Source organism: Galleria mellonella, unplaced genomic scaffold, assembly GCF_026898425.1.
Source record: "Galleria mellonella isolate WM207_F2 unplaced genomic scaffold, CSIRO_AGI_GalMel_v1 utg93, whole genome shotgun sequence".
NCBI lineage: Eukaryota > Metazoa > Arthropoda > Insecta > Lepidoptera > Pyralidae > Galleria > Galleria mellonella.
The window spans coordinates 1,008,535-1,022,534 of record NW_026442176.1 but is presented as its reverse complement, the minus strand read 5'-3'; the positions used below and the strand labels follow the sequence as shown (position 1 = coordinate 1,022,534).

General features: G+C 30.4%; 1 protein-coding gene across 10 annotated transcripts in view; it reads left to right on the top strand.

Moving 5' to 3' along the window:
• Positions 1 to 14,000, top strand: part of LOC113517054 (ral guanine nucleotide dissociation stimulator) — a 44,194-nt gene that overhangs the window by 13,557 nt on the left and 16,637 nt on the right. For 2 of the 10 annotated variants that reach the window (XM_026901581.3, XM_026901579.3), the window contains exon 1: positions 1,444 to 1,744. The exons of the other annotated variants lie outside the window; for them this stretch is intronic. In XM_026901581.3, coding sequence (XP_026757382.1) covers positions 1,718 to 1,744 — 27 coding nt within the window. In that variant the 5' untranslated portion in view covers positions 1,444 to 1,717. Of the gene's footprint in view, positions 1 to 1,443; positions 1,745 to 14,000 lie in introns of those variants that run through there. 10 annotated transcript variants of the gene reach the window in all.

Genomic DNA, 14,000 nt, shown 5'->3' with positions numbered 1-14,000 from the left:
TGATAGTAGGTACCTAGGTACTAGCAAATATACTACAGTTGATTTCAATAGGACAAAATTAATGAAATGATAACTAAGTTTTGTTGAAATTATTACAAAAATAATGTTTAAATGAAATTGGTAACAAATTGAAACATTCAATCGATTAATCGATTGTTTGTTTATTCTACATGGTACATAGACTTATTATAACGTACATGATATTACCATTGGACGTCAATAGTTATACAGTCGTGTAAATTATTCGTTTCTTTACATTTTTTATTTAGTTTTATTTAAGCATAATACATCTTATATTTTTTTATTTTAATTTGATTAGCTTAATCAATATCACTTCAAATATTTATATGTTTGATGTGAAGAAACTTGTAATTATTAAAAAATAAGCATATGATTGTAATAATTGATAGATACGATATGTATCTATGAAAATATACAACAATGATTAATACACATATTGATTTGGATTCCATTTTTAGGGTAATTTGTTACCGATTCTTCCTATTGAATGATTCAGTATATACCTAGTGATTAAATGTATTTATGATCAATCTTACTGATTCATTCATTACATCGTCATGTTCGCGTAAATTGTTATACTTAAGTGTGAACATGTCAACAATGAGAATGACGGCATAGTATATATGACGAGATTTATCTCCGCATATAACATAAACACGTAACAAGGCTAAAATAGTAGTAAAAAAATATTTTAAATATATTTAAATTCATTATAAATGTTGCCATATAAAATTGGGTTTCTTAAATTTATAGTTTCAGGGTTTAAAATTTATCTCCATAGTTAATTATGTAAAAGCTTCGATCAAAATTGTGGTAACTAATGTGACACAAATGAGCAAAGTAGAAATATCAGACAATTAATGTTAGATTGACGGTTTTGCTTCGCAGTCGCTTTCATGACGAAGCTTCAAGAAGGAATTTTATTGAGAAGAATAAAAATATTATAATTTGTTTCTTTAAAAAAAGTGTTTCGTTATAATTTATTTAATGTACGGCTTAAAGTAGAAAGTATTCATTACTCTAAAAATTATAAACGTAAGTCATTAATATAATAGAAAAATCGATCGACAAATGTTATAAGGAAGAAGGTTACATAAAACAGTATTAGTAGTATCTTATCGGTTATTTACAACATAACCTGGTAAATCCAGATATATTTGTGTACAAAGTTGAACACTTAAAATATTTCTTGCCAAATACTTTGGCTTTGATCGCTCAATTTAGTGTAGTAATAATATTTATACTGTTGAGTAATTGTGAGTTATTTTGTTCAGGTGCTTGGTATTTGCGGGTACTGCTGTATATATCATTATACTATATTAGTCATTTTGTACTAAGTTTAGTTCATCGGACGTCACGTAGTCTGTTTTCTGTAGCTCCACTTTATATCTTAGGTAACGTTTATTCAGCTACATTTTTGTTTAGTTTCCGAAGATCGATACCACTGTGCGGTCATGTTTTCGTGGTTAGAAATATTATTAAATTATTTTAATTAGTGGCGCGTACTTGTAGATGTGTACATGTTTTCGAAATTTTAAGCTTGTAAATATTATTAGTCTTATCTGAGTGGTTTATCGTGTGCTCGTCTGCAGGCTTCGTTAGCAATGCAGGTCAAGGCTTGAGTTATGTGAGTGCCGGTGTGAGTGCACGCGCATAGCAATGTTGACTGGTGGAGGATCTTCTGCAGTGCTATTTAATGCAGTCTACTACGCGTAATAAGAAGGTATTTGAAGAAGAAAATATTTAAAATTTGAATATGGATCAAATATAGAATGAAAGCTGTACGTTTTTGTTTGTTTTTTTTTTTAATATTATTTTAATGTTCAATCAAAAAGGTATTTGTTAAATTTTGTGAATGCTATAATTAAGTTTTGTATTAGTATATTTATTATAACTAAGCTCGTATGTTATGTAGCGATTGCAGGTTATTAGCGATCGAATTAAACAATGGGTACAACGTAGATGTAATCTTTCATTTTCGCTTTTTGTATTTATTTTATACAACTTAGAATGGCAAACAAGCTGACGGCCCATTTGATGGAAAGTGGTAACCGTCGCCTATAGACATGAGCAGTACCATCGACATAACAGAGTATACTATTTCGCCCATGATACCCCCCATGCTTTGCCATTCCTGAGAACTCAGGTGTTATTCCTCCGTACCCAGTAAATTCACGCCATATCCCACCCTTCAAACCGAAACACAGCCATGTAAATACAACTGCTTTACGGTTGAAACACGCATGGGACAGAGGTACCCAAGCAATCGACTTTTGTACAAAGTCTCCCTCTGGTAAATTTATTCGGTATTTATTCCGTTATCTGATAATATTTTCCCCTCTTCATTTTTTTTTGAAAAAAAGAAAGAAAGAAAACATTTATTGCCAACCACAAAAAAGTTACATAAATTATCAATTTAAAAAAAAAAAACTTTTCATTTGTTATTGCCAATGTGACTATTTTTTGACTAAACGTAGAACATCCTTTTTTATTTTTACATTAACCGATCTTATTTCACAAATAATACATTTACCGAAGGAAAAAAGTGATTGATTATGAACAAGTGGAATATTTGATACCTACTTGATGATTTCAAGCGAATTCAAGGCGTATATAAACAATAAAAAAAAAATATTACAATACTAATCAATAAAACAGTGAAACTAAGTATATGTCATTCAATTAATATTATATAATATGTATAATAAAGTTCCAACAAGAAGTCAAAAAACTAAGCAGAATAGGCTGCGTTATTTTATTAGAGTTAAGAAGTAAAAAATAAATAATTATATAACTATATATAAGACTATGTCCTGTTTGTGAGGTTGGATTTTAGGGGATATTGAGAAGCAGCATATTGATTACCATTTAATATAAATGCGTATGAGCATGGTGGTATTAGTATAAACTAAAAAAAATCCGGTCAAGTGTGAGTTAAATTTAATCCGATGGTTCCGTACATAAAATTTCATTAAAAAAGGTATTTGTTTTGTACCAAAGTATGAAATAGTTGCAATTACCATAATAAATCAATCGGTATGGTACATAACAAAAAGAAACTATTTAAAATAGTATTAGAATATTTATATTTTTATAATCTATATTTTTAACAATTCTGTATACAAATATAGCACTAAAAATGATTGAAAAATTATATATATGTAATTAATATTATTTGATATAAATGACTTCCTTATTGTATTTTTGTATGAAATGGAAACCTAATAATTATTGTTATTTAAATTACAATAGTATTTCTTGTATAAGTAGGTCGTAAATGTAGATAGACCTTTAAATTAAGTTTGTTTTTGAAGGGTTTTTGATAAATACTCAAAAACAATTCTAGTTAGAAACATCGTTTTATTTTTGCTGTAAGATTCCTATATGAACTGTAATTATTTCAGAATTTTTGCTTTATAAACTTTGGAGATAAGGTGAATGGTTTTTTTCTCACATTTTGGTACATAACTAAAAAACTAGGTAGCATAAAAACAAAAATAAATCAGTTTTAAAATGTAAACACATGCAGTCCTTTCATATGATACCACACTTGGACTAGTAGGTTAATTCTGAAATGTTCACTATCCGTTTTGGAATTCTTAAAAAAAAAAATATTTCCATTGCAATATGTATTGACCAATGATATATAAAACTACGAGTATTATAAATTTCAAATTCATAGCATTTATAATTACTGAGATATACCGCTGTGAGAGACGGACGGACATATATATATATATATATATATATATATATATATATATATATATATATATATATATATATATATATATATATATATATATATATATATATATATATATATATATATAAACATATAGTGGCAAAAAGTATCTTAGGTACGAGTATTTTGTATATTATTACTAAAGATGTAAAATTTGTATAATAGTGTGTCTAGTTTGCATCCTGAAAATTCGCATTGGTATTTAGGTTGGTAGCTTATTAGTAATAATGAATTGTATTAAAATATTAACAGAAATAGAGATATAAAAGTGTAATAAGAAACAATGTCATATTTATCAGTTATTAAATCTTAACCCACAATAAAAAAATTGCAATGAGATGATCGACTGCGAATTGTTTAAGATGTCGCAATAGCATTGACTAATCCACATTACTGTGATAATTTATCATACAGTAGTTAGTTATATTACAAAACAATACAATCATTTGAGTTTCCGTAGATCTTTTCATTCGTAGAGTGATGTATTTAAACTCAACCTTTTTCCATTGTCATAAGAACTACTTTTCTCGAACGTTATTTAAAGGTACATCATTGGTTGTTATCCGTATTTGATTAGTATTTAGTTATAGTATTATCCTACAACAGCTAACTCAACTACCAGGGGGGAAAGGGATTGTTAGTTATGGAGTTTGACAGCCCCATTGCTAGCATTATGCCTTATTAGGTTGACCTCCACGTGGTTCCCTCTGGAAACTATCGTGAACAATTCTTGTTGAATTCGTCACGATGGGCTAACTGACCTACTTCATCCTCACCTATCCTTCACTGGTGCCCCGCCGGTGTATACCGATAGCGCGGGTGGGGTAACCATTCCATTATCATACATTAAAAAAAAACCCAACTACCAAGCGTGGTAAAACCCTTCTTATGGGGGAGGCTTATGTTCAGTAGTGGATAGTTAAGCTGATATGTATGTATAGCATCATCATATCATCGCAGTATTTAGACAGTTATTCACTGGTTGACAATTTGTCTGAATTTATTTTATTTTGACTCATGCATAAGGTCGAATAAATTATATACGATTAACGGAAACGGTGTATGATATAAGAAAAATATTATTTATCTACGACAAATTGATCAAACATAGCAATTTGTAATTTACTTTGTGTAACTGTATGAAGAGATTATAGAGTAAAAAGAAGGTACATACATATAGCTAAATCACCAATGGCCCAGAGGCAGGATTTTTACTTTCGTCTCACGTAAAGGTTTCTTGGCGGAATAATGTTTTCCAGTTTTAAATGACAAATCTGTGTACGGGTAGGTACTATGGTCACTGACAACATCAACCTGACCTTTTGTTTAATGCTGGTGGCAATTACTGGAGTTTATGCTCTGTGTAATTATTACTCTATGTATGAATCATTATGACTACGACATAATGCCGCTGTTGTTTGTTTGTCGTTATTGAATTTTATAGGCACCATGACAACTCGATAGCAGGTCTTTATTGGAATTTCTCATTTGGAACACTTTAATTATGTATATTGTACATTTGTTTATGATTTTCATAATAATGTAATCTATATTTATTTATATTTTTTTATACTACTTAGAATGGCAAATAAGCTGATGGCCCACATGAAGAAAAATGGTAACCGTCTCCTACAGACATGAGCAGTACCATGGACATAACAGAGTATAATGTTTTGTCCATGATATCCCCCATGCATTGCCATTCCTGAGGACTCAGGTGTTATTCCTCTGTACCCTGTAAATTTACAGCATATCTCACCCTTCAAACCGAAACACAGCTATGCAAACACAACTGCTTTACGGTTGAAACACGAATGGGACAGAGGTATCCAAACGAATTTTGTACAAAGTCCCTCTCTGGTCTTTATTATTATTTCTTTATTTTTCATTATAACAATTTTATATATATTTCGCTGCAGGGCACGAGGAATAATATTATTTATAAATATTAAATTGTGAAATATCTGAAGGGATCTCAATCTCAATAATGTGGAGAATTCGCATGAAGTTTTCAGCGAATTATGAATAATATTGCAAAAAATATCATACTTATTAAAATTATGTAAAAATAGAAAAAAAAAATATTATTGTTTAAATTGTGGCCGATTTGTTATCAAAGGTTTATAGGCCATGAAAAATTTGATAATGCCTTAAGGCAGAAACTGATGCGAATTAAGATAATTATAACAATTTATGAAAGCATAAGTGTATTTATTAGATAATTTAAAAAATAATTTAGAACTCCACCATGTGCTGACAGTTACTAGTTTTAACATAGTATTTAATTTCTTTTTATCACGTATCTCTAGAGTGGTGATTCACTTATCAAATTGTAGGTAATCTTCAAATAAATCTATTACCTTTAGAGATAAATATGGTCAAGACAATGTTGTATTTTTTTCATCTATTTGTTGCATACATTACACAAGATAGAATTATTATTTATTATTCAATAATTGAATTCAATACATTGATTTTAATATGAAGTTTGTAACAACTGCAGTTTGTATTTTTCAAGTCGTGGTGTGTGATATTAATGATTCATTAATTTTAATAAAACACAGAATTATTTGTAATAATGAAACGGTATTTTACGCTAAAGAGTTTAATGCGTGTTTGTTGTTGGCTACTGATTATTTGCACATTATTATTATCTTTGTATGTTTATAATAAACTTGTATTATAAGTGTCATACAATTGAATTGGTGATGTCGATTAATGGTACGTGGTTGAATCCTACAATTTTATTTTTAACTATATTATATTCGCGGCTTCGTCCACATGACCGAGATGAAAAGTGTCCTATGTCTTTCCATCTTAAACAGTATGCCAATTTATTGATGTAGGTAATGTTGAGATCACCACACACTACGTCATTAAGAGGTAAGTAATATTGTGGAATAAGAAGGTACATTAGAAGGTACAAATGACTATTTTAGTGACTATAGACAAAAATATTTAAAATACTTGTCATGCTTGTTTCGTTATATAATTTATATTAAAACTTTCAAAAGGTATTATTTTTATTCACTGCCTAATTTGGTTCATTTTCAGAGGTGTAATGTAAACTAAATTATTTACTTATGATAATATGAATTGCTTGGCTGAATAGAAGTACTACAGTATTTCTGCTATAAAAAGACCCATACTCTCAGTTCTATGTGCAGTGAGAGAGTAAGAATACAAGGAGTCATTATTACTTCTCCTCTGAAGAGAGTAAAGAGAATGAGAACAAAGCATAATACATCGGTGCAAGAGAAGGAAACTTGAAATGAATTCCTATATTAAACACTTGGCTAGCAATAGCAATAGTACGCTAATAGCTTATTCTAGTGAGGAGAGGTCCATAAGATGTCCATAAGTCCATAACGATACAGTAATGTACGAATATGTTTTGTTGTAGGTGATCATTATGAAATTCAAGACTGACCTCTCGTTGGGGTAAATGCCTTGACTCATTTAAATTGAGGTTTTTTTAATCAGATGAGATAGAAATGTGCAGAAACCAATATACATCTGTTCTTATATATTATCTCTATATAAGCAGTATAGAAAAAATATATATAAAAGCTGATGTTGTGCGTAAATATCAAAATCATTCTAAACGATTTTTAATAACAGTAAGGGGTGAATTATTATTAATCGATAACGATCATTAATGATGACTAACTCAGATACAGTTATAAATTATAATAATAATCAGATTTGTTTATTATTATTTTTTTAGTTTTTATATTTATTTTATTTATTAATGTGTCCCCAATTTTTTTTAAGTAATTGAACTAATGGTTTCAAAGAGTCAGTAGGTTACAAAGTGTTAGGTCTTTGTTATAACTCGGTTCGACGATCGGACTAGTCGGACTTTATTGATTCCAAGAGGTAATTGTAGGGATCGATGAACTCTTTTGGCACTGTCATGGTATCAAGATTTCTAATTTTTTCTGTTGCTATTGTTTAGCAACCAAACTGATTTAGCATGTTTCCGTTGGTCGTCTGTTACTAAGAACCTAAAGAGTAATTAACCTTATAATAATTTCTCGAAATAAAAAAAAAAAGAGATTCATCGAGAAGAGACTTTTCAACAGATACCCATGGTTATTATTATTATATTTAAATGTAAAAATAAAAAAATAGTACACTAAAATATAATCTGTATTATCCAAAGAATTGTTCCTATATGCTTCAAATATGAGTTATAGTTGAACTATTAACAGTGCGATGTGAAAACCCTGTACAAGGTATTGTACATATCTTATGTTGGTCTAGAAAGCAAATAGGTCTGACCTCAAACCACACTTTTATTACTTAGGGTTCTGTACTGAGAATTCTAAACATTGGAAAAAATGTTCCTCTGTTTTACTATATCGATGGTTTGTCTGATAAATGGTTTATATGCAAACCTATAGGCTTTTTTAGAGATAAAAGAAATTGACCATACTACTCGTAATACAGTTATATAAGAAATAATGTATATGAATGATGGTTAGATGATTTAATGCAACTGAGTAATTGAAAACTATTGTTTACTTCCGGTTACCCTAAATATTCAGGTGTGGCATGAAGTGAGGTCTAGCACAAATATAGGGTATAGATAACCAGCACGTATTGCTTTCTATTTTTTTTTTTACTTCATAGAAAGTATGCTATATAGTATTAAGTCCGCCTTTTGTACCAGGATTTTTTTTGTAATGTGGTCAATAAAGAATAAATAAATAAATAAAATAAATATGCAGATGTTTACTACACTAGGCCAAGTTTACTACCAAATTATTTATTTGTTTATACGTAAACTGTAATGTTCTGTTGCTTGACAAGTCAGTGTTGTTTGACAAGTAAGGAAAGAACACAAGCACAGAGGACATTTTGAATTGCACATTTCTGTAGTAGAGAGTTGCTTTACATGCGGAACGCCCAGCATCTTTCATTATGTCGCGGCACGTTTACTTACAAATGCATGTCGGCTTAGTAGTAACATTTTTAAAGATGTAAATTATTTAGTCTATGTATATAAAATAGATATATACAATTAACACATAAAAGGATGTAGATGCACAAACTATAATATGGCCAACTAAATCGATTAAATGATGCAGATACAGGATTTTTCTTTTTAACGATACTGCTGTTTGATTGACACGGGACTTGGCTGGTTAAGTATGAGTAGTTGAGTAGGCGCATTATACTAATTTCTCTCGTAAAGCAGCAGTGCGTGCGCTTTCGTGTTTCGGTCTGAATGGTTATCATACACTTGGAAATCTTTGACCCACCATCAAATAGACTAGGAATCAGACTCTCAGGCATCTAAATGCATGAGTACCAAACTGCCAAAGTAACGCACATTCTATTCTTTGTTTATGGGTTATAAACGACGATTACTATTTTTCATTAAAATTAATGGTTAGTCTAGGTTAGTCACTCTTCGTAAGAAGAGAATTCCAGCCTACTATTATCACGCTGCACACGTGGCTTAGTAGATATTACTTGCAATTTCCTTTTTTTGTATAGTGCACTGGTGTATACAGCTTTGTTCTCTACAATTCTACAGCTCATAATAGTCTAAGAATGAGAAGGAACGTGTGGTAACGCAGTAATAATGCATTATTACTGCGTTACTACACGGATTATTTATTTGTATCAATTGTAATAAAATTAACATAATTGTAATAGTGTATGAGAGGCTACTTATGTTGTCTTACCCAATACTTGCACTGGTTCCGGGTATCACCGGTGAGGGTGGGCGCGCCGGCGGCGGAGCGCGTCCGTCACGGCTGCCGCGTCGCGCATTGCCCTCCGACTTCACTGTCCTTTGAGTTTTCTTTGTAGTACTACTTTTCATTGTAATATATTTTTAAAACAAATGTTATTTATATTTCATGCTTATATCGTAAAGTTTGTTTATATAAAGGAATAAGCACTTTATGAAAAAGAGATATTAATATTGATTGGATTAATACCGTTTAGTTTTACTTTTACTATTATATCTTGGCTATAATAGAATTCAAGTCGAGAGGATTCCATTTAAAATACAGGATAATAATAATAGTAATATAATTAATGCACAATGCTTATTAAATATTACCTTAGCCATAAATGCTTTGAACGTTTATGGTTAGGGTTATGTCTGATATGTACTTACGCTGTCTACTTTCATGATAAATGTTTATACTAGGCGAAGGAGTGATGTAGTAGTTAGTGACAGGCTGCCATTGGATGTGTCGACAACTGATTTTTTTATAATTTATTATTTAATAGGGATTTATATATATATTTATAAATATGTGACTATATTATACTAGCTAATACATATTATCTACGTAGTTGTTTAATATAAATTAGTATCAAGAAAAAACAAAAGTATGAATAATTATTTAAACAATAAATAAAAAACGAGTTAGTATGCCTGACCTTTTGTGAGATCCACTAGTAGAGATCGTATTAATTAAGGTTACGTAAAAATAGTATGAGGTGAAATGAATTTATGTTAGTCCCAGGAAGTATACAATTAAACATTTTTTGAACTGAAATTATTCTTTTCAATGGTTTATTATATTTTATCATCGTTAGAACAACCAGTAACTTCGTACTGTTGCATACGTGTTTCTTCCCAAAAAGGAAGATTTTTAATGGGTGAAAAAGGAAAGGTTATTGCCTACGTTATTATAGTATATACTGGCGAGGCAGGGGTAATAGATGATAGATATAGGTCCGTTGGTCTATCGTGACACATTCAATAATAATTAACCATTATAGTTTCTATAGAAAAATGCGTAGAGCTCGACCTTGTAGGTTATATTACTAGCAATAGGACTGTTAAACCCCATTACTAACAATCATGATCAAGCAGCATGGATTTTTTTTATACAACTTAGAATGGCAAACAAGCTGACGGCCCACTTGATGGAAAGTGGTAACCGTCGCCTATAGACATGAGCAGTACCATCGACATAACAGAGTATACTGTTTCGCTCATGATACCCCCCATGCGTTGCCATTCCTGAGGACTCAGGTGTTTTTCCTCTGTACACTGTAAATTCACGCCATATCCCACCCTTCAAACCGAAACACAGCCATGCAAACACAACTGCTTCACGATAGAAACTTGAATGGGACAGAGGCACCCAAGCAATCGACTTTTGTACAGTCTCCCTCTGGAATACAGTTGCATCCCAATTTTTCTTCATTTGTATTGGTGTATTGTGATCCTACAGTCTATATATATTGGTCATATCTAGAGATATGGCCAATGATTGGCGTCAATTAAATAATTTAAATTACTTTTATTTTTCTATTCGATACACAGTGTATATTGTTATCACCACACATGGTGATAATATATGTAATAATGTATATTTTAAAGTATATTAAAGATTCAAATAGAATTTTTGTGACAAACTGATGACAGCAAAAAATCAAGTAGATGAGAATAGGGGTGGCAATGCGTCAATGAGTAGAGACAACGGACACTGCGAGCTTGTCGTAATAGCCTATTTTTAGTATTCGAACACCCTCTTGTGTGTTTATGACGTTGGCATCTAGGGAATCTGTTATAAATATGGATTATGCGTAAAAATATATAGCTTTAAAGTTATATATAATATAATATTTAGCGAATGCTACTCGTATTATGAATAACTTTATAATTTTAAATTTATGACTGTACCAAACCATCCTCGGGGCAAAGTGGTGACAGTCTCTTGATGGAATTATTCGTTCTATATTTAGATTCATAAGCTGTGTATTGCATCGCGATCAATAAAACATTTGTAAGCGATTTATTCAACCTTGAACAGTGTGGTAACTTGATAATGGATACCTATATTTTACTTCACTAACAAAGAAAGCAGTGTTATGTTTTTCGGGTATACTAATAAGTACTAATTTATTGTACTTAATTATTAGATTTATTTACTTATAAGAATATCAATAGCGTATTATTATAGAATTTTACTTCATGAGTGTTATATATTAAAATTACCTACGCCAATTACAGATATTTATAATGTAACAAATCTGTTACGGAAAAATTACAATTGGTATCAATCTAATAGAGTTGATGTAGAACAGAAAGCAATAACTGTACTGGTAATGATATATATATATATATATACTTATTCCAATCGTGAAATCGAATTTTCATTGGTTAACTTTATTTTTGTGACTATACATTTAATTATGAAGGGTTTATAAAACGTTAGTAGGTATATGCTTTATTTGATGCAGTAAAGAATCGATCTCAAGTGAGATTAAATTAGTGTGGGGTCAACCCAGTTGATTGTTCAAAGAACAATAAAAATCGGTTGCAGAATTGGCGAAGATATCGGGTAACGTACATAAGATAATACAGTTTCCTTTTGTAAAATAGTGGAAAATTAAATAGTGTAGTATTCACTACAAAATATAATAATACTTATTTACATATATTTATTTATTAAAATTATTTTATTGACAAAGCTATTATTAGCGTTATAGATACAAAATGGTTATAAGTTTTAAATTAAAAAAATATTAGTCAAATAAATAGAAACGTATAAAAATGGAAACAAATGTCGAAAGTATATCTACTTTGACTGTAAACTATTTACTCCAAGTATACCCAATTACTAAATTGTATTGTATCATTTACCCTATTTATGCCAGTGGTCAAAATGATCAATCTATTTGCAGTATTCTCAACAAGGATTGAATTGAGAATAGAAAGATCTTATTGGGCTTTAGTATACAACAAATTTTATTGGTTGGCTGTAGGATGAGATTAGACCAAAAACGAGATTAATAGCCATTAATATTGGAATATATGAGGTATCTCATATGAGGACATAGAATACTTTATCCCTATCATTTGGACGCATGACGAAGTCACTACTCTTTCTTTTCATTTAAGTTTCTTTTTCGTTTGATCTCTCTATACGACATGACACTGTAATATATGTATAAAAATAAATATATATAAAATTACAGGGCTAAAGAGGAAAAGGAAGACCGAGGAATAACTACATGGGACAGATAAAGGAAGTCGCTACAATTAGTGTAAAATAAAAAAAGAATGTTTGTTAGTAAACATACAATTTAAATTCGGGCAATTTTAAAAAATTGTATATAAAGATTTGTTTTTCCAATTATAAAATTCCTATCAAGTACATTAAATTGGGGGGAAAGGGATTGTTAGCAATGGAGTTTGACAGCCCCATTGCTAGCAATATGCCTTATTAGATCGATCTCCACGTGGTTCTCCCTGGAAACCATCGTGAACAATTCTTGTTGAATTCGTCACGATGGGCTAACTGACCCACTTAATTCTCACCTATCATCCTTCACTGGTGCCCCGCCGGTGTATACAAAAAAATATATAAAAAAATAATAATATAAAAAAAAGTACATTATATAATTATACTTATTCCAATTTAGAAAAAGAAACTAAGTGGAATTTGAACAGGACAATATTTGTATGAACATAAATGAAAGAAAAATTCTCACCAAAATGAGGCCTGAATGACCACCATTAAAATATACACGAGATTGGTAATAAACGAAAGGTTATGGGAGGCCAGTTGGCGACGCCAAACTCGAGGGCTTTGGCATGATGTCAACAAGCTCGTAAAACCGTGATTCAAATGCTGCGTAACTTGAATATCTTGGTGTTAAATATCTAGGTAGCTATTTGACGTTTCTCATTTTATAAAAGCACATAGGTAACCGGTATTTCCATTTCAGTCTAGATTTTGCTACGCAACCATTTGCTTGATAGATATAATGTGCTCATGTGTGATATGAATTTAATGCACATTTATTTCACAATAAATCAATAGGTACTTTTACATTTCTATAATTTCTACTATCTATGAGTAAATTTCTATTATTTTAGTTTGATTTCCTAATTACATGTAAGAACTCATCTTTTACCTAATTAGTTGCATTCGATCCACTTATGATATAACTTTTTGTTGTAGATGTCTACAAAACATGAAGAGCATGTTTTTAGTATACACGATTACGTCCTATATAATTTATTTATTCGAATTTGGAAACCGATATTTATTGATAATGTGTTATACTTGAATATTATGTATCTAAAAAAATGTATACTTATATGAAACTTGAACCCGTATTTTATAGTAAGAAAAGAGAAACATACTAGATACTTCCTAGTGAGAATCGCTTCAGAACAAGTTTTAGCCTTTCTCTAATAGATCGTGAAGTATATCTTCAAAGAAATATGATCTTAATCCTCTTGTTC